Source organism: Cyprinodon tularosa, unplaced genomic scaffold (genome assembly GCF_016077235.1).
Source record: "Cyprinodon tularosa strain WSP-4 unplaced genomic scaffold, ASM1607723v1 ctg125, whole genome shotgun sequence".
In the NCBI taxonomy this organism is placed as follows: Eukaryota; Metazoa; Chordata; class Actinopteri; order Cyprinodontiformes; family Cyprinodontidae; genus Cyprinodon; species Cyprinodon tularosa.
Window position 1 is genome coordinate 952,659 of NW_024038059.1, and position 20,814 is coordinate 973,472.

The 20,814-nt window shown below is 42.0% G+C and overlaps 1 protein-coding gene and 1 long non-coding RNA gene across 2 annotated transcripts in view; one reads left to right on the forward strand and one right to left on the reverse strand.

Moving 5' to 3' along the window:
• Positions 1 to 20,814, forward strand: part of nbas (NBAS subunit of NRZ tethering complex) — a 241,803-nt gene that overhangs the window by 151,989 nt on the left and 69,000 nt on the right. The window contains exons 45-48 of the mRNA XM_038276549.1: positions 10,505 to 10,845; positions 12,924 to 13,148; positions 17,176 to 17,378; positions 19,992 to 20,081. Of these exons, the coding sequence (XP_038132477.1) occupies positions 10,505 to 10,845; positions 12,924 to 13,148; positions 17,176 to 17,378; positions 19,992 to 20,081 (859 nt within the window). The remainder of the gene's footprint in view (positions 1 to 10,504; positions 10,846 to 12,923; positions 13,149 to 17,175; positions 17,379 to 19,991; positions 20,082 to 20,814) is intronic.
• On the reverse strand, positions 18,515 to 19,366 carry LOC119777596. Its single transcript, XR_005279938.1, has 3 exons — positions 19,254 to 19,366; positions 19,095 to 19,171; positions 18,515 to 18,640 (listed from the first exon to the last, which is right to left on the reverse strand). It is a non-coding gene; the product is annotated as an uncharacterized LOC119777596 (long non-coding RNA).

Here is a 20,814-nt window from a genome sequence, read left to right on the forward strand (position 1 = left end):
TTTTGTCTTTAGTAGATGGCTGAGAGTGGCTTAGTAAATTCACCTAAAGGTTAGTTCAAAGAAATTGCAAAACAAGTATGATGAGCTGCCTAACAGAAGCCACAAACCCCTTTCTGCATGTTAATATGAAGAAGCCACAATTTCTCCACAACCAAGTGTGAGACCAATAACAATCTGCAGAAAAGTTCTTATAGTTGTTGCTGCTGAAGGACCTTCTAAAAGTTAAAGTGTATTTTCCAATAATGGCTGTTTAATCGTCATTTTTTGAAATTGAGTTTAATTAAAAAAAAAATGCTGAAACTGATAAAGCAGATGTTTAAATGAATCATTTACATTTGTTTTACAGTAATAGCCATTCAAAATGTCCCCTCTTTCCTTGATGGACCCTTGGCTGGTCCTTGACTGGTCCCCTACAATTCCTTTTTAAACACAAGAATATTTTTTCCGTCATGATTTGTGGACATTAAGATCTAAAGAGAAGCGCCTTTTCCTGGTCAGACCCTGTAATTCAGTGAAAGGGTGGAGTCAGAGTAAAAAAAATACATACACCCAGCTGAAGGAGGGGGTCACTCCAGTGGCTGGAAGTTGGAGGGGATTTTGCTGGGAGGTGCAGGGAAGTGGGCTACCATTCAGCTGGCGTTTGACTGGGAAAGACCTGTTTGAATGGCTGCTACTGTACCAATATTGTAAATAAATTGCAGAGATCAGTTGGTAAAAGTTTTGATCATGGCAATAAAACAGTAATTAACAATAAATATTGTGAATTTTTATTAACTATTTAAATTACAACTCCATCCATCCATCCATCTTCCTCCGCTTATCCAGGGTCGGGTCGCGGGGGCAGCAGCTTAAGAAGGGAGGCCCAGACTTCCCTCTCCCCAGCCACTTCTTCCAGCTCTTCAGGAGGAACCCCAAGGCGTTCCCAGGCCAGCCGAGAAACATAGTCTCTCCAGCCTGTCCTGGGTCTTCCCCGGGGCCTCCCCCCGGTGGTACGTGCCCGGAACACCTCACCAGGGAGGCGTCCAGGAGGCATCCTAAACAGATGCCCAAGCCACCTCAACTGGCTCCTCTCGACGTGGAGGAGCAGCGGCTCTACTCAGAGTCCCTCCCGGATGACCGAGCTTCTCACCCTATCTCTAAGGGAGAGCCCAGCCACCCTACGGAGGAAACCCATTTCGGCCGCTTGTATCCGCAATCTCGTTCTTTCGGTCATGACCCAGAGTTCATGACCATAGATGAGGGTAGGAACGTAGATCGACCGGTAAATCGAGAGCTTCGCTTTTTGACTCAGCTCTCTCTTCACCACGACGGACCGGTACAGCGCCCACTTCACGGCAGACGCTGCACCAATCCGCCTGTCGATCTCCCGCTCCCTTCTTCCCTCATTCGTGAACAAGATCCCAAGATACTTAAACTCCTCCACTTGGGGCAGGACACCCCCCCCTGACCCGGAGAAGGCACTCTACCCTTTTCCGGCTCAAGACCATGGCCTCGGATTTGGAGGCACTGATCCCCATCCCGGCCGCTTCACACTCGGCTGCGAACCGATCCAGCGAGAGCTGCAGATCACGACCTGATGAAGCCAATAGGACCACATCATCTGCAAAAAGCAGAGACGCAATCCTAAGGCCACCAAAACGGATCCCCTCAACACCTTGGCTGCGCCTAGAAATTCTGTCCATGAAGGTAATGAACAGAATCGGTGACAAAGGGCAGCCCTGGCGGAGTCCAACTCTCACCGGAAACGAGCCCGACTTACTGCCGGCAATGCGGACCAGACTCTGACACCGGTCATACAGGGACCTGACAGCCCGTATCTCTCCACCACGATAAGGTGGCAGCCCAACTTGCAGATATTTATTTTCTTAAATTCCTGAATGAATGTGACCATGTACATTATGCTTCACAAACCCAATTAAAAACTACTGCAATACTGTTGGGAGACAAGCTGCATCCATCTGAATGTCAGTGTTTTTCTCTTGAACATCTTTAGCATCAGGGAATCAGTTAAATAAACTTTGGCAGCTGTTCCTGTCAGAAAAGGTTCATGTTGGACTTTTTCACCATAACATCAGCTCCTAATCTCCTGTCTTCATCAAAAATTTAGAACCATAGAACCTCAGGAGGGTGTGAAGGATCTTTTAATTTAAAAAAGAAATAACCAACAGTTCAAAGGGCCAAGGAATGACAGGGCAGGTAGATGGCTGCATCTACAAAAGTTGAACTTTCTCTCCAAGGTCTTAAACTTTTTTGTAGCTCATAAATAGTTGCAAAACCGTAACCACAGTATGCAGCATTTTAAAGCCCCAATCTTCAAAGTTTTGCAGAGCTTAGTAGCTCACGCACAGTTGCTAGTGAGAGCTGTACCTTGATCCAGGAGGTAAGCTGCAATTTGATACACACTGTTTAGGGGAGGGATTTGGTAATCAATCTGTTTTGCAGATGCTGCAGCAAGAACTCCAGCAGATGCATATTACCACACACACAAATACGCCTAGAAAAAATCTAGAACATCCAAATTCATGCAGGCTACTTGAACCTCTGCTGACTTTATGGCGTTAACACCCAGAGGCTTACATGCTCTGCTCTGCGTCTCTTTCCAGTTTCCTCAAACAACTTTAAAACAGAGAATGTCATATTCCATGTGGGGGAAGTTTCCACACAGATGGTTGTGATGTCCTTAAGGCAACAAACTGCTAACTTGATCAAACTTTGGCACATGCTCACTCAAAACGACTCATGTATAAGTCACATGCAGAGATAAAGTAGCAGAGATTTGAGGCCTTAAATGAGAAAATTAAACTTGCATTTTGCCAGTGTGGAATAATTATACAATTTTGAATTTAAAAACGTTAAAAAAAGAGCTAGTTTCATTTTGCATTTTAATTTTTTGGTGGATTTCCTATCATCCACACCAGCAATTTAAAGTTGAAACCATACATAAGAATAAAAAACCTCAACTCAAACCAAACTTATCCTGCTTTTCGTCTGTCAGGATAAAAAAACAAACAAAAAAGTGCCTAGATGGAGCGTTTTAAAAATAATTGATATTTTAACAATTTGTGATTGTTTGGCTGAAGATCACACATCTTTGTATTGTAAACTTCTAATTGTACAAAATTTATCCAAAATGGAAGAACACCTTACTGAGTATTTTTAGGTATGTCAAACACACTGCTCACTACAGTGACATTATGGCAAAACACAAACAACATCAACCAGGATATTAGATTAATTTTATTCTATTATTGTTAGAAACCATTAGAAGATGCCTAATGGTTCATCCTTCATCTATTTAGAATAAAATGACTCAAAGTATAAATGCCATGGGAAGGACCGGCCATCATGCTGCTCTGAAAGGAGACAAGGCTTTATGTCCAGGAGATTAATGGGCTTTATAAAGAAAAAAATCTGAATTAACCTCAGAATTAATATAGAAAACCTTGTAAAGTTACAATAGTAGAATTATATTAAATGGTAACATGGTCTGAAAGGCCCCTTAGAAAGGAAGAAGCTAATAAAAGTACAAAACCACCATTAAAATGCTAGACTTCTGCCTGGCAGCACACTGACACTTTTTCAGACTTTGAACTAAAGGTTAGCAGCATCAAGTGGTTTTGCAACACAATGGGCTGGAGGTCTTCACAAAGTAGAAGGTATCTTATGGAAAAAACGTTTGGTTATCTAACATAACCCCAGTTCTTAGAATAATATGAGCGAGGTGTCTCGCTATAGGATGCAGCCTCCTGCAGCCCTGATAGAAGCATCTATCTCAATCTGCCAATCCTGATTGGCCGGTGGAAGTGCCCGTCATACGCCACGCCCCGTAGCTCCGACTACTAAAGCGTGTGCGGATCACGGCACTCCAATTCAACAAGCAAACCTCTTCTCGCCGCCCTGCAAGAAGGGTCGTCTGGCGAGACACCTCGCTCATATTATTCTAAGAACTGGGGTTATGTTAGATAACCAAACGTTCTTTTTCATAATATTCACTCGGTGTCTCGCTATGGGATATGGTAGCTCCCGTATTGCCAGACAGCTTATCGAACAAGAACCGGCTGATGGGGAAGGTCCACAAGGTCAGTTATGACTCTAGGACCGCACTGGCCACGCACGGTCCAGACACGTCAAGCATGTAGAACCGGACAAAAGTCAGAGGCGAAGACCAATTCGCAGCTGAACAAATGTCCTGAACGGACACTCCCCGAAATAAAGCCCAATACGCAGCCATCCCGCGGGTAGAGTGTGCACGCAGACCCGCGGGGGGCTGCAGACCCCTGCTTCCATACGCCAAAGCTATAGCCTCCACCACCCAGTGGGCGAGGCGTTGCTTTGTGATCGGCTGCCCCTTACGGGGCTCCGCCCAGGAGACAAAGAGCTGATCACTCATCCTGAAGCTCTGCGTCCTGTCCATATAAGAGCGCACGGCTCGAACAGGGCACAGCATGTGCGCTCGCCGTTCACCTGGGGAGGCGGCGAACGCCGCTAGCTCGATCGGTGAACAAGAACCCACCACTTTAGGAACAAAGGCCGGGTTGGGTTTCAGAACCATACGCGTGTATTCCGGGTCGAACCGGGTACATGCAGGGTTCACAGAGAGCGCATGAATGTCGCTGACTTGTTTCGCAGAGGCCAGGGCCAGTAACAGCACTGTCTTGAGAGACAGATGTTTAAGACTGGACCCCAACAATGGTTCAAATGGGGGTGCCTTAAGCCCCTCCAGAACCACCGACAAATCCCACGGAGGCAGCAAAGGTCTGGAGACGGGGAGGAGCCTGCGGGCGCCCTTCATAAACCGACAAACCAAAGGGTGTTGGCTCGCCGTTTTGTCTCCAAATCCTATATGGCATGCTGCTATAGCTGCCAGATAAACCTTAACCGTGGAAAAAGCTTTTCCTTTATCAATCAGTTCCTGTAAAAACGACAGAATCGCTGGTACAGAACACTGAAAAGGAACGTAGTCCCGTTCAAGACACCACCGCTCAAACAGTCCCCACATGGAGCCATATAGGTTCCTAGTGGAGGGAGCCCTGGCGTTTTGGATAGTATTAATTACACTCTGAGGGAGCCCGGCAGTGGTTAAATTAAGCCACTCACGGGCCAGGCCCACAGCTGCAGTCGCTCCGGGTGTGGGTGGAACACTGTCCCCGCACCCTGCGAGAGCAGGTCCCTGCGCAGCGGCAGCTCCCAAGGCTGGGCGCACAGCAACTGGAATATCTCCGCCAGCCAGTGTTGCGCTGGCCAGTGCGGAGCTATTAGGATCAGTCTGTGATTGAATGCCCTCACTCTGGCGAGAGTGGGGGGTATCAGGGCCAGCGGTGGAAACGCGTATAGCAGCTCGTGCGGCCAGGCGTGCGCTAGTGCGTCTACACCCAGAGGGGCATTCAGAGTGCTCAGAGAGAAGAACAGCTCGCATCGAGCGTTTTCCCTGGACGCGAACAGATCTATCTGAGCGCGCCCGTAGCGCGCCCATATCTGCTCCACGACCTGTGGGTGCAGCGTCCATTCCCCGTACACTGGCGCGCCTCTGGACAGCAGGTCCGCACCCGTGTTCAAGTCTCCCGGGACGTGCGTCGCTCTCAGGGAGAGAAAGTGGGCACTGCTCCAGAGAATCAAGTCGCGCGCCAGATTGTGCAACATGCGTGAGCGCAGACCCCCTTGGCGGTTGATATACGCCACTGTTGTCGTGTTGTCCGTCCTCACCAGGACATGGTGACCCGAGAGGAATGGGAGGAAGTGTCTCAGAGAAAGAAACACCGCCGAAAGTTCGAGAAAGTTTATGTGAAGGCGCTGGAGGGCCTGGCTCCAGCGACCCCTCACAGACCTGCCCTCGTGAATGCCGCCCCAGCCTGATAGGCTGGCATCCGTGGTTACCACTTTCCTGGACGAGACGGTGCCCATAGGCACCCCTTGGGTCAGGAAGGACGGGGCTCGCCAACAGCGCAGAGCTGTTATACAGTCCGCTGTGACCGTTATCCGCTGTGCGCCATGACGCACGGGGTCCATTCGGAGCGAAGCGACCCAGCGCTGAAAGTTCCGCATGTGAAGGCGGCCGAGGCGAATCACGAGGATGGCTGAGGCCATCAGACCCAGCAACCGAAGGCACAGTCTGAACTGGACAGACCTGTGCAGACGGAATTGTGCAAGGCACGCTCTAAAAGCCGTCACTCAAGGGCACGGCGGTTTAGGCTTCTCAGGCTGTGCTGGGGCCATGAAGGTGTCATCCTCTTCCTCGTCCTCTGATATGAGGAACGAGGTGTCGTCATCCTCCTCCATGGGGCTGACTTCCAGCACGTCTTCCTCGGGAAACGGGGGGGGCATGGAGCTGCTCGCACTGGGCACCCCAGTCGTAGTCAGTCTCCGGAGCTTCCCCAGCTGTGTCCACGTCCTCCTCCGCGGCTGCACCTTGTGCGGCGGTGGGGAGGAATGGGTCACAGTCTGAGACGCTAACCTGGCGGGCTAGCCTGCGTCTGAGGCTCTTAACCGTGAACACTTTGCAGTGTCCACAGGAGCCGGGAATTTCTAGGGCCAACCTGGCGTGGTCGACTCCCAGACAGGTACTGCACACCGGGTGGGTGTCCTTCCCTGAAATTTTATTCCCGCAGCCACAAAGACGGTAGTCTCCCCTGGCGTGGGGGTTTTGGACGGCCGCCATTTCCCGACGAGCTGGAGTGCTGGTAGGGAAAGGAACCGTAGCTAGCTGGCGTGCTAGCGTGGCGGGGTCGAGGCAGTAGCTGGTGTGCTAAATGCTCGTCCGACTCGAGCGTCCGTGGAGGGGAGCCGAGAGGGATTCCGCCGTGAAGAGAGACAAAAAGGATACCGGTCCGGTCTGGAGTGAGCGGACAGGGCAGAAGCCAGAGCACAGTGCTAGCTTCCGGCGACGGAAACTAGCAAGGTCCGTCTGTGGGCAGTTAAGCTAGCGAAGGCTCCGACGTGAGATAAGCTCTCAGGTGAGAAGAGGTTTTGAATTGGAGTGCCGTGATCCGCACACGCTTTAGTAGTCGGAGCTACGGGGCGTGGCGTATGACGGGCACTTCCACCGGCCAATCAGGATTGGCAGATTGAGATAGATGCTTCTATCAGGGCTGCAGGAGGCTGCTTCCCATAGCGAGACACCGAGTGAATATTATGAAAAAGAACGTTTATGTAGGAATGCTGAAGCAACACTTTAGGCTTCAGCAAAGGAAGCTAAAAGTCGAACGCAAATGTTTTTTGATTTAGGAGGGTGTGGAATGAGGGTAGTCCACAAACTTGAGTCAAGCCCATGTCACACCATGACGATTTAGACCAGCATATGCCTAATGTACGAAACATCTGGCAGAAAAGATGGCGTCTGTTTGATAGCTTAAGGGTAAGTTTTTTACGAATTATGAACACACTGGTGCTAGTCGATATATGTCCATGTACGTCGAGAAATTTTGAGCATGTTAAAAATTGACCAGAAATTGACGTATGCCAGCGCATGCTCACACATGGGTCATAAGTTTCAGGTAGATTATCTGATCATTAACATACGTTAAGTGTCAGTTACTCATAAGTCAGGGCGTCTAGCTTATCGAAAACCTATGAGTAATTTGTGCATAACTTATGAAGAACTTATCAACAATGTATCAGAGGTGTTTCAGACGACCGCTGAATGTGTTTCTAACTTACAGCTTCTGTATAATAACGTATTGGTAGCGTTTTGGAATAAAATGGGGTTCGAAGGAGGAAACTATCAGTACTCCTCCAGACCTCATCCCCATCATAGGGTGAGCGTGAAGGTGGGTGTGATGGATCCTCCCTGCGTTCACGCCCACGGCCATGACCAACAAATTTCCTATTAGACATGAAGCTGAATCTCCACGACTGCAAAACTTCTTTCTTTTTATTTTTTTTTTATTATTTTGGTGGGCACTAAACAACAGCTAGGTTAATACCATTATTAACTTAATCTTTTTATGTAGGACGTGTGCCTCTGTGCACATTGCTGCCCCCCTCAGGACACTGGCGTATGCCATTTCATGGGTTATGTATAAGTTATGCTGTCGTTGGACATAAGTTCTGGACTCATTATGAATAATCTATGTATAAGCCCAAAATTGAAAAAATACATAGAAAATTTAGCAAATGCCAGTGTTTCAGGAGATCCTGGGAAGTCAGGCATACTCTGGCTAAATCGTCAAGGTGTTACAGGGGCTTCAGTTATAGCATTTCTGATTGGATGAAGGGACCCAAATAAAAAAACAAATCTGGACATTCAAAAAGTTTGACCAAAGTTGTATTTTTGGTATGTGAAGGTATGTGTTTTCAGCCACAATAAGTATATTTAGGGTGAAGGTAAGGCTTTTCTTAAGTGTCATACTGTTGGACTGTTTTGTTTGGGATTATGAAGTTAGAGGACCTATACCGGATTCTCCAAATTTACCCTCAGATCAGCAGGCAGATCTACTGAACACAGCTGGGTGTTAAATCAGAAAAATAAATCCATTTGCGCTTTCCTCAAGAAGACTGTATTTCAACTTCTCATCAGTGATGTCCGTACTCACTCATTGGTATGAGACACCAGGTGACTGTCTGAGTGAGCTATAAGGATGAAGGATGAAGGACACGCTGCCCGTAGGGGATTGAAACAAAAGCAGAGAAATGCAACCAGACAGTGAGAATAAGAGGACATGTTTAAGTGCATTTGACTTCTATCTCTGGTTTAAGTGCTCCGTCTGAGGTTTTGTTTCATCATGTTTGGTCTTCTCTGTGTGTGAGGTTTTATTTTTTGTGAATTTTGAGCCATGCGACGAAGCACTCCCCACAGACAGGAGAGCATCAAATATTTACCTTCCAGACAGTCAGTGGTGTTATCACCGTAATGTGTCTGTCTTATTGCACTAGAGACCTAAAAAACATCACTACTTTGTTCCTGTGCACACAAACAAAAGCTTAAGCAATGCTGCATTGGTGGAAATGAGACACAAAGACACGTCTATATGGCAAGTCAACAATGGTTTGACACGCAACAATCTTAGTCGTCCACCTTAGCTTTTTACCTTCCCCTAAGCATTTGTGTATTTGTGCTGTACGATTATTAAACATCTTCCTCATGTAAGTGTTTCTCTCAGCAGGTTATTATTGGCTGCTCACAGCCTACAAATTACCATCAAATAAACTTGCACATACTGGGCAGAGAAATGTCAAAACTACTTTTTCTCTACAACAAATTCAGTTATAAAACAGTGATTCTGAACTGATCTGTTTGGTTTTTTTGCTCCTTATTACAACTCTAAAGTGTAGTAAAAAGACACTAATTAATATCATATGTTCAGGTAATGTAAACTTACATCCAAGGAAAGTTGGATTTTAACAGATCGATATATCTAAGAGGTGCAAAGTAATTAAACCGCTTCATTCCCTTATTTAAAAAGGGCCAGTAACAGAATTAGCATATAATGAGGCGTTACATAAAAAGAAATAAATGTTTGACAGATTTAACAGCCCATTCACAACAAATGTTCAGAAATTAATAGGAGAAAGGTTTAGCAGAAAGCAAGGTAGAGCCAATTATGCTTCAGTGACAGTCTGTGTGAGTACCTCCACTTACGTGACAATTCTTAGAGGTATGAAGTGTCAAGTGACCAGAAACATGGTTGAGGTAAAGAATGGCTTAAAAATAAAAGTCCTCTGATTTAGAATTCAGGTTTTACCAGGCTTTTTATAAAAAAAAAATAAAGATGGATTGGAAAAAACAAACAAAAAAAAACAGAAAAAAACCCTCTGATATTATTGGCATATTTTTGTGAGTCTAAAATAAAAAAAGATAAATAAAAACATGTTTTTCTCTAAGCATGCCTAAAACTGTTGGTTTTAAAACTGCTTAACACTTTAAAAAATGTATATCCCTGTATAAATAGTAGGATTTGTAATGTATGGATGATCTGAGCTTTACCAGGTCCTAAGATCGTTATCCTCTAAGTTTAACGTGAATCAAAAAATAGATGATGGAAAAAAAAAAAATCAATTCCCCCAATCTCTCCAAGTGTACAAAGTAAAGTGCAAAAATTATTAAACCCTGAGCCTTTTTTCTTTCTTTGAATCTTAGCAATCACAAAGGCATTGATTGAGCCAGTGTCAGCTAATCCTTCCTGGGGCTCAGTCAGTCTATTCGCTGCAGGAGTTGCCTGTTTTCTACATCAGTATAAACATGGCACTTAACCTGCAAAGTATTTAACCTTTTATAGATCTGTTTGGTTTGGTTCTGGCAAAAGTTTTCATACCATTTGTGACATATTCTGGTATTCATCCATTATTTGGGAATTTTATGTGTTTGACCAACAGGGAAAAGATATTATTTAATCTGTTTAATAGTCTTTTAAACGGTATTTTGAATAGCTAATTATATGTGTAGGGAGATTCTGTTAATAGATGCAAAATAAATTAAGGTAATTTTGTCATATATTTGAGTTTTTAACATAAGGTCTTTTATTCATTTAGTTTTTTTTAATATGTATTTTTATGCTTTGTTTTTCTGCAGGTATAAACTACAGAAAGCTGACTGATGAGTCCTCTGATCCATTGGCCACCCTACAGCCAGTCCTAACCAGTCAGAATGTTTTATCCATCTCTAAACTCTCCAATCGACTGCCTTTGCCTGGAGACAGCAAAGCAACGGTCTCCCCCAGTGCCGTGCATGCAGTATGGCTGCAGAAACTGTTTTGGAAAGGCGACCCACAGCTGCTGAAAAGACCCCCACAGAGTGATCAGGACTACCTGCATGCATATGACACCTGTGCCAAGTACCTGGACAGACTACTCTCCGCAGATGCCATCCATTTCCTGGACAGTATCACCTTCTCTCCTGATGCAGCCAAAAACGTAAGCGTCTTCAATACATTTTGCTGTCCTTTTCATTCCAATCAATATTTGCCAAACAGGAAATATGAAAAAGCAGCACAGCTCAGTAAAGCGTGGAGCAAGCTTTATTTCTCAGTGATAGTATCAGACAGGAACAGGTTGGACAGGGGCATACACATTTGTAACTGTGGCATTCGAGGCCGCTGGTTCCAGAAAGCCACCCAGGCAGAACTCATATAGTGCAGGAGGAAGGATTGCTGGGATTTCTACTCCCTATATCAACCTGTCATGTTTCTCCCCCCCTACTCCTCATTGTGAAGCTGATCTTCTGCTGTGCCTCCAGCTTCATGTTGAATTGTCAGAGACCCCTTTGCTAAGTTATTCTGTTCACATCCAAACTCCGAGGCCTCCAAACGCATACCAGCCCTGATTTATAAAAGAAATTATGAAATTTCCCTGGAAATGTCAGACACATAATTACTGCTCTGTGAGAAATTGTCCTGTGGTGGAATTAAAGTGCCTCAGTGCACCTTATCAATAGTAGCCCACTGTGTCCTTTTTTCTTCCTGGCACCCCACCAGCTCTCCTCTCCAGACCTTTGCTTTCCCCCCCATTTTTCCTGCATGTCCCTTCTCTTTCCCTGCAACTCTGAGGTCTAATTGATCCCTCTCTGCTTCAGACCCAATTAAACTCCCAATTCCCACCAGGCACAGTTTTCCCTCTGGTCTTTAACATGGAGATTACTTCTTTGAATCACACTGTATTTCTATTCCCTTTCTTCCTTTCTTTCTTTTTGAGCCCTTCAAGGAAAAATCCAAATGCCTTTCTCTCACTATCGGGACAGTAGCTGACCTTTCAGTGCTACTTTGGACTCCACAATGAAGCCCGATCAATGTCTTATGAGGCTGAGGTCGGATGGATAACTAGACTTTGTCATTCTTCCAACTGGATGAATATTATGAAGAGAAACTCCTCGTATTGACTCCCCCCTACCTCTCTAGCTATTGATTGGAAATAAACATTTTTGATTTCATGTTAGATATACGCTTACATACAGTAGCAGCCATTAAAAATGTCCCTTCCCTGTCAAACACCAGCCGAATGGCAGCCCACTTCCCTGCAACTCACAGCAAAATCCCCTCCAACTTCCAACCAGCTTCTTCTCCTGGGCTTGCATATTTTTTTACTCTGACTCCACCGTATAATTGAATTACAGGGTCTGACCAGGAGATGACGCTTTTCTTTAGATCTTAATGTCCACAGATCATGACAGAAAGAATGATTTAGTACAAATATCAATGTTTTAAAAGGAATTGTAGGGGACTAGCCAAGGGCCCATCAAGGAAAGTGGGGAAATTTTGAATGGCTACCACTCTATAGTCATATCTAAATAATTTCAATACATATGAAATATTTTGTTGATCAGATCAAGATTTATTACATTTAGTTTTTTCAGTGTGAAAAAAGTGAAAAAGTTTAAAATAATCAATGCTGCACTCTGTTATAAACTTACATGATATAATACTAAATTGTAAGACTTGGCATGTTTCGTCTTGGCTCCAAGTTAAACACTATTCTGTGCCGGAGGAGGAAAGTACTGACCGGTTTGGTGAAACATATCTTGTATGTCTTTTAAGCTGAACGAGTTGCAGCGGCTATGAATCTAGATGATGTTGGTGCGTCCACGCCGGTTTGATTGTGTGTGCGCGTGCAAAGCTTGTTGACGCCTGTCTGCTTTCATGTAAAAGGGTAAAACCTTCAGCCAAAGCTCCTCTCCTCTCCGCATGAATAGTTAACCTGCTCACGCTGAATAAAATCAATCACATCAGTCTGACTTCTATGATGTTTTTTCACACGCTTCTCTCACTGACATGGTTCTCCCACACATATACACTACAGCTCCCTGGTATTATTTTCAGTGAGATCGATTGGGTATCTTCAACATGTTAAGCTTGGAATTAATAAATATCAACTGTCAGTCCCATCTTCCACCTCTCTGCTCAATTTGACCTCAATCTTCCCACCTCATTTCCTTCCCTTCTCACGTTTCACCTCTTCCGGCCTTGTTTGACCCTCAGTATTCTCTGTTCCCTGCCTAGCTGAGCATCCAAGCAAGGTTGGAGGTGATAAAGCGAGCCTCCAAAGCCCTGCGCCAGCTGGCCGAGAAGAGCCGGAAGAAAGGAAGTGATAATAGTGGAGAGCAGGAAGGTACAGGCGCAACAGGAGTTACTTTTGAAGAGGCTCTAGCACACCTGCAGCAATCTCAGGCCCACCTGGACACTCTGAGTCATGCCTTTATCCTGTCGCTCAGAGACAGCCAGCAGGTAGGCCACATCTGCCACAGCCTGGCTGTGATATTGTTTGAGGAAGAGAATTTCTCTATGTAAAACTGTCTCCACAATATATATTAATTAGAAAAAACAGTAAAAGGTTTGAAATAGAAATCTGTATCCTACAAATTTTCTAAATGTTAGTCATGTATCATTTAAGTAGGGTTATTGGTATTGTTAAAAGGAACATTGCATAGCAAAATGGTGTCTTTAAATGGTTTTACTTCTATGTTTCTTTAGGAGTGACAATATTCATGTTTTGGATAAGGTTATAAGTTTCTCACAATTTGTTCCACCAAAATTTACTTTAACACAAAAACCATTATTTGTAGTTATTTGTAAATGCTTGGTTGATTTGTTCTTTATCAAAAATATAAAGGAAGAGTAAGGTGTATGTTGAGGAAGGACATGTCAAAATCAGTCATATTAGGGAAGGCAAAGCAGTTATTTTAATCCAGTAGCTGAGAACTTTGGGACTTTGTTTTGTCTCTCATATTGCTTTAGATTTATAAAATTTCTTCAGTTATGTTGATTGTTGGACCTTTTGCTCATTCCTTAACACTGCCTTAAAGTTAAATCTCAGCTGTAAAAAGTAAAAACTCAGCTGAGCAGAGCACAGGCTGTTGGAAGGATGGCCTGACATCATGTGTGAATGTGTGCACAATGGGCCATATAGCTGTAGTGTAAAGCTACATGTCTAGTCTTATTAGACTACTAGCCTGTTGTGACTAGAAATGCCATAAAGAAATGTCTGATGTATTCAAGATGCTAGTTAAAAAGCAAAGGCTGTGCTGAAATATTCTATTTCTTTGTGCATAGCTATATTTGAGAAAGACCTTCATCCTGATGGACTGGTAGTTCTTGTAAAAAAAATTCACTTCTCTATAGTTATTCTTACCGTTGAAATATAAACTTCAGATTATAAGTAAGTGGCCTGTCCCCCATCTGAAACTGATATGGGTTTCCCACAGTTTTGATACAAAACAAGTTAGAAAATGATCTTAACAGTCTTAATTTAAAAAAAAATCTCCATAAAAGAATAATATTAACATTTCCTGGCAGCTTTCTTCTTTTTATTTACCTATGAAGAAATTTTAATCACCATCAGATAACAACCAATCTCTTCATGACTCCCACCTCTAGACTCTTAGAAAGATTTGAACATGTGCAGAGGAAGTTAATTCCTTAAACAAAAAAGGAAAAAAACTCCTGACTAGGGTTGTCACGATACTAAACTTTTCAACTCGATACTGATACTAAGGAAAATATTCGATACTCGATACCATTTTCGATACCACAAGGATAAAAACAAAGTCTCCAAAATTCTACAGAAACATTTACATTAATAAATAAAATACAATAAATAAATACAATAAAGGTTGGATGCTGTGCACAATATTAAGCAAGCTTAATAAAAAAACTTATAAAATTAAAATTGAGTGTTCCTTCCTTGGCTATGCTTTGCACACATAACAATGACACTAGCCAAACCGGTTAAGAAACAAAAATAATTCTCAGCAGCTGCACCTCTTACCAAAAAAAAAAGTCTGAAACTGAAAAGTGCACAGAATTATTCAATCACACAGTGTTCTGAAAGTGCATTGTCCTCTATTCTGCACTTTAGATGAATGACTGCTTAGGTGCCACTGGTGGTGGCACAGTATTGATACTTTTAAAAACGAGTATTGAATCCGGATACAATGTTTCAGTATCGATACTTTTTTGAGTATCAATACTTTTGACAACCCTACTCCTGACACAAGGTAACATCTCAGAATATGAGTAATACACGCTTGAAGTGAAACCTCCAGTTTGAGACAACTCTGCTCAGTTTGCTCTAAAATATTCCAAATTACAAGAGAGTTAGTTATTTTTTCTGTAGTATAGCAGTTTTAGTTCATATGTGTAGGTATATAAACATTGGCACTGCACAGAAGAAAAAGAAATGTTGACCAGACTCAGTCTTTTAAGTGTCTTTGACATCCTATGACAAACTTGCACACATAGGCATGAGCATTTCTGAATTCCCTACCATGAGAGGACCTTTAGTTTGACCTCCAGATGGTGTTCCAGAGTGTTTATCCTGTATATATGGTCGCCTTTTTGGCTGGTCTGCTCTGCTAAGCTCTTCCCGGCCACACAGGGGCCAGTCAAGAGTGTATTAATGTAAATCTACTGGCTGCTGTTTAAAATGAGCCCCCTCCGCATGGACGTATACATGGCTCATGCACCCTGCTGTATCTCATTAAGTAAAGTCACACTGGCTTAACCCCTCTGTCACCTCACTGTGCCCATGCACATGTGTAAACACTACATGAGAAACAGGGCGTTATGATTTAGTGAGATGGGTGTTGCTATGCGACCACCATGGTGCATCGAGAACTGGCTTGACCACAGCGCCGTGTAAGCTAGTGATATTTAGCTCTTTATTTATCTGTTTAAGACCACAAATCCTCTGTAATAAAGGCAAAGGTACAAGTATTACAAGTGTTCAAGCAGAGTCACAGGTGCATGTGTGCAGTACATGTTATCTGACACGTTATTCCCTTTAATATAACCTCTCTCCTTTAGTGGGTGAAGCGATTACATTCTTAGAGGAGCCTTAGATGATAAAAAACATATTAAGGAGAGGGAAAGGGCAGATGAGGAGATAAAGATGGATACCTGGAGCTGTAGAGGTTCTCCTCAGCCATAAGGGAGTCATTTTTCAAATGGACATAGTTACACTGACCCGGAATTAGGTTTTTATTTGCACTGCCGTGCAAAACTACCTATACCACTATAGTTTCTTTAAGAATCTGTCCCATTACATTCATAAACTTCAGTGTATTTTATCAGGACTTAATAGACTAACACATGTAGCGAATGACTGGAATGTGTAAACAAACCAGAGTATAAATCTAAAGATTTTTAGAAATAAAAATCTGAGAAGTGTGGAGTGGAGTAATTTTCAACCGCCTTTATTCTGTCTTACTTTCCACGTCCCTTTAAAATGTCTCAAAGCCACTTTAAAACCAGAGGATATCAGTTACCCAGAGGTACTGAGCATTTATGCATCCCTCACTATTTAAATGTATATTAATAGGACAAAAAAAGAGTGTACATCACCATCACCCTCTACTCTTTGCTGGTCCATCACATAAAATTCTAAATAAAACTGGAGGTTGTTTTTACAACACATGTAAAAATGTTCCGGTAGTAGGAAATAGTTTAGCAGATACTGTAATATATATGTGTAGTATGACGTACTGAAATAGTAGTACTTCATTCAGAAAGTTTACATATTACCATCCAGATAAATCTCTGAATTGAACCTGTTCTCTGTAAAAAAGCATTACTCTCAAAAGTTAACTGCTGCTCCATAACTCTTATTCCTCTGGGAGGTAGAGCCCAGGCTGATGAACTGAAAGCTTCATATTATAGCACATTCACTCATCATCATGTCCATTGCACATGATTAGCATATTACCCAAACGGCTGCATTTTTTCATCAGGCGCTCAGCCTCAGACTATATTGCCATGAACATCAGGGACTGCAGTGAAACTGCTGCATAAAAATGTTATCCTATCAGGCACTCCTCAGTCTTTAACTGCATCAACGCTGATGAATACATACCGTTATCAAGTGAACAGTATAAAATAGCTCTCATCTGTCTCGCTTTAACAGAAAGAAAGGAAGATAATACGATATAATTTTCAAGTCTTCAATATTGTCTTGGTAATATAAAGACCCATTTTGATTACACAGTTTCCTGTGAACTTATTATCTAGGAATCTTGGTGTCAAAGCAGATCGTTAAATATAGTTGTTCTCTTCTGGCATCTCTAATCAACATGTTAGGAGAAAGTATGAGTAGGACTATATGTGCAAGACAATAGGATATTCACTTTGATTTAATGTAATTTAGGTTTTAATTTACCCCTAATGCTAACCAAGCCCAGTTTACCTAAATTATAACCTTCAATAGACTCTTTTTTGGTTTGGTTTCCACTTATGTCCTTTTTATATCTGTCTACTTCAGGAACAACGACGACGCTATAGTCAACTTTATGATTTGTCGCGCTCTGAAAGGTCAAAAATTTGCGAGTTGGCCGTCACAATGGCAACTGATGGACTTCCCCTGGAGCAGATTAAAGAGCTTCTTGGTGTGGCTGTTGGACCCCTCCACCTGTCTGTTAAAACTGTGCTTGAAGAGGCTGTCAGAAGGGTCGTAGCAGCGCTCAGGTAAGATCACTCACTTTCCTCCGTTTCTTAGTTTGTTTTCACATCCATACAGTTGTTTCCCTGCAGGTGTTTAACTGCGCTTGATAGGGCAGCACTTACTATTATATTTATTGATGCCCAAAACAGCCAGAGGAGTTGTCAATGTGATCTTTTTGCCTCTTTGAAATACGATAGGAACTTTCTGCTGGAAATGCTCATCCAAAAGCTGTCATTTGTAATTTTAAAAATGTATGTTCTTTCAGAAAATCTTCTTTCTTGGAAATAGTATTGGTTTTAAAGTACATGTTGGATCTGAATATAAGTTGCTTTCAAGTTGTTTAAACCTGTTGTCACTTTTTATGACTGTTGTCATATTTTATAAAAATGTCATATTGTTTCAAAGAAAAAGGATAGCGGTGTTTGGTTTTCAGATTAGATAAATCTAAAAGGACACGTTTTTAGATTTTGATAAAAACACCTACATGAGGAATTACCAAACTTATCAATTCAGCATGTTGTCATTGTTTTTAGAAGCTTTATGATTGAAATCCTCGATTTATACTTGATAGATTGATGTTTGAATTACAATAAAAAACAGAGACACTCTATAGGAATTAATATTAATAGCCTGACAATCTCACTTAAAATCACATTTTACACTCTGGAATTTGAGAATGGAGTTAGAAATTATTTTACAATTTACAAGGTTAAACCTTTTTTCTTTTTATAGCAGACATTTTTTTTATTTTTAGCAGAAAATGAAAACAAGTCCTGCGTTTTTAGTCTTTATAGTATTTTTTATTAAAATTGACAGGATCAGTAGATTGCACTTTCACTTTTTTTTCACTAAATGCAGCTAAAAATCCTTTTATATTTAGTTTTTTTACTTGCTGGAGGAAAATCAATGTCTTGCAGTTTTCTGGTCTTCATTCTTTTTTTTTTTTTCTGTAAATGCCTGCCAAATAACATCATCATCCTTTTGCTTCATTTTATACCTGTTCTTAATGATTACAGTAAAAAGACTCAAAGCATGTCTTAAATCAAAATACAGATAAAAAGCATGCTTAGTATCAGGCCACCTGAACAAACCACCCACGACACAATCTTTGTCAGCATTTATTAGAAAATATTCCACATGTCAGTCCACTCTGAGCTCAGCAGGTTGCTGGGACGAATGCTGTCAAAGGAAAAGCCTGAATGTACAGAAGGTGCCTGTGGGAGTTCAGCTCTGAGCACTCAGAAGAAACGGAGAGATGATTCGTGCTGACATGCCTGCAGAGCGGCTAGATTTAAAAGGAATGACAAATACGTGGCTATTGTATGACTCAGCATGCCAAACGTCACCCCCTCACAGAACTTAACCAAAAAAGAGAAATAAGGAAATTCTGGGTTTCGGATATGGCCTAAAATATTATAGATGGTCTATTCTTTTTTGTGGCCCTTTAAGCCTTGATGACCTCTTTGGATTTACAGAAGGAGCCAAATTTAATCTGGTCATCTGATTGGCTTGATAAATGAGCATCAATCACCTTGATTATATTCCAGGCTGATTTCCTGCTATTTCATGGCTGCTCAATGATGCATGCTGCAGATTAATGGCACCTGCATTTAGACACCAACAGATTGTGCACGTCCCCAGACTCTCATTTATATTCATGCAGATGTGCAAGCACTATACGTGATAAACATGCACTCTTTTATGCATTTTTGTGCTTTTTCTCTGATTCATTATCTTACCATAATTGATGCAGCCTCTTATCGATGTTCTCCAGATTTCATCCACGCATCCATATATCTGCTTGTTGGTTTTGTGTCTGCTCACAGAAAGCTTTGCTCTATGTAATTAGTGATATATTTAGTTTTTCATGTTCATGGCATTCAGAAATATGCTCTTACCTTTAGTTGTGGGGCTTTCCTAAAGTGTTTGGCAGTTATGAATGAGCCAGTCTGGTTTTTGGCTCCCCCAAAAAGCTTTCCGGTCTGGTGCAGCAGGCAGAGCCGAGTCTAACGCTAATGGCTGTCTTTTGTATCTGTCATAACCACTCTGGGTTTTTATGTGTGTGAGTTTCAAAGGAGAAAAATCTAACTGTGAAAAAGCAAAAGAGAAAATGCTGTGTCATCTTCCTCCTTGTTGGAAGAACATTTGTATATTTTTTGATTTATATATATGCCAAGCAGGAATTTCCTTTGCATGAATACAGTCCCATCAGCAACAAAAGGGAAGCAGCAGATTCCAGAACCACAATAACAGAGTTATACTAATGATGTTCCAGCCACTCTTTCAACTTTTCTAGTTTGTTCCTTAATCTATTTAAGTTACAACTCATTTGAAGTTGTAATTCTCTTTCAACTTTAAATGATCTTGTAAATTAAACAAGCTCATGGAGCCTGTGAGGTTTCTTTGCCCTACAAATTGATTTTTTTTTTTTGGTTCATGTTGCCTGCGGGATGGTTAATTTTTACAAAACTGTGCTTCCTTTAAACATCCATTTGCTGTTAGTCATTTCTAAAAGAAATGGTCCCAAACAAGAAATAATTTCATTGCAGTTTTTCTCTCTTGACATTATTTTAAATCTCCATTTTTACCCTGCATGGTTTTAACTCTTAATATTTTGATACTATTTGCTTTTTTAGTGGGGACCAAAATGCCCTGACCAGTTACCCTCAACCGCTCAGAGTGCTGGAGATGATGGTGACATCTGTGCACAACAACGTGCAGAGCGGGTAGGTTACATTTGTCCACTCATGGCTTCCTGACAAAAAAAAAAACTATGGCAAAGTCCAATAATCTTAATACTGTTAGACTCAAACCTCCTGAGGACATATGGTGAGATGTTGAATATACGCTACTCTAAGTTTGAGTAGGCCTTAAAAGAGTTGTTGCTCACCATATTTCTGGCAAATGTCAAAAGGTCATCAGAGCAGTGACCCAAACATCATCAGTAAATCCAAAAAAGGAATGGCTGAGAAGCAAAGAGAGTCAGAATGTCTATGGTTGAGGGAATTTTGTTCGGATCCATAATCAAACTTGTATCTCAGTCCTAGTTTCTGCACTACTTGTGTTTTAGTCAGCATCCAAATTGTATCAGGAAGCACATCCTTGATTTGCACATTCAAATTTTCACAAATTAAAGAGCATTTGTGTAGTTGGATGTGTGTATATATTATATAAAACTGTAACTGGAGTGTGTAACAAAAAGTAATTTCCCTCTGGGATTATTAAAGTATTTCTGATTCTGATTCAGATTTTATTGTTCACCACTTGCAAAACTGTATTTCAGGTTCTGCACATTGTGTTGATAATCTAAGAAACCTGAATTAATCCAAACAATCAGTTCATCTGTAATCATTTTCTGTACGCCTTGTTATAGCTAAGACATGCCACAGACCTCTCTGAATCATGGAGAGTTTCATGTAGATCCCCCCCTTGTTTTTTTTTGTACATGCAATGCTCTAA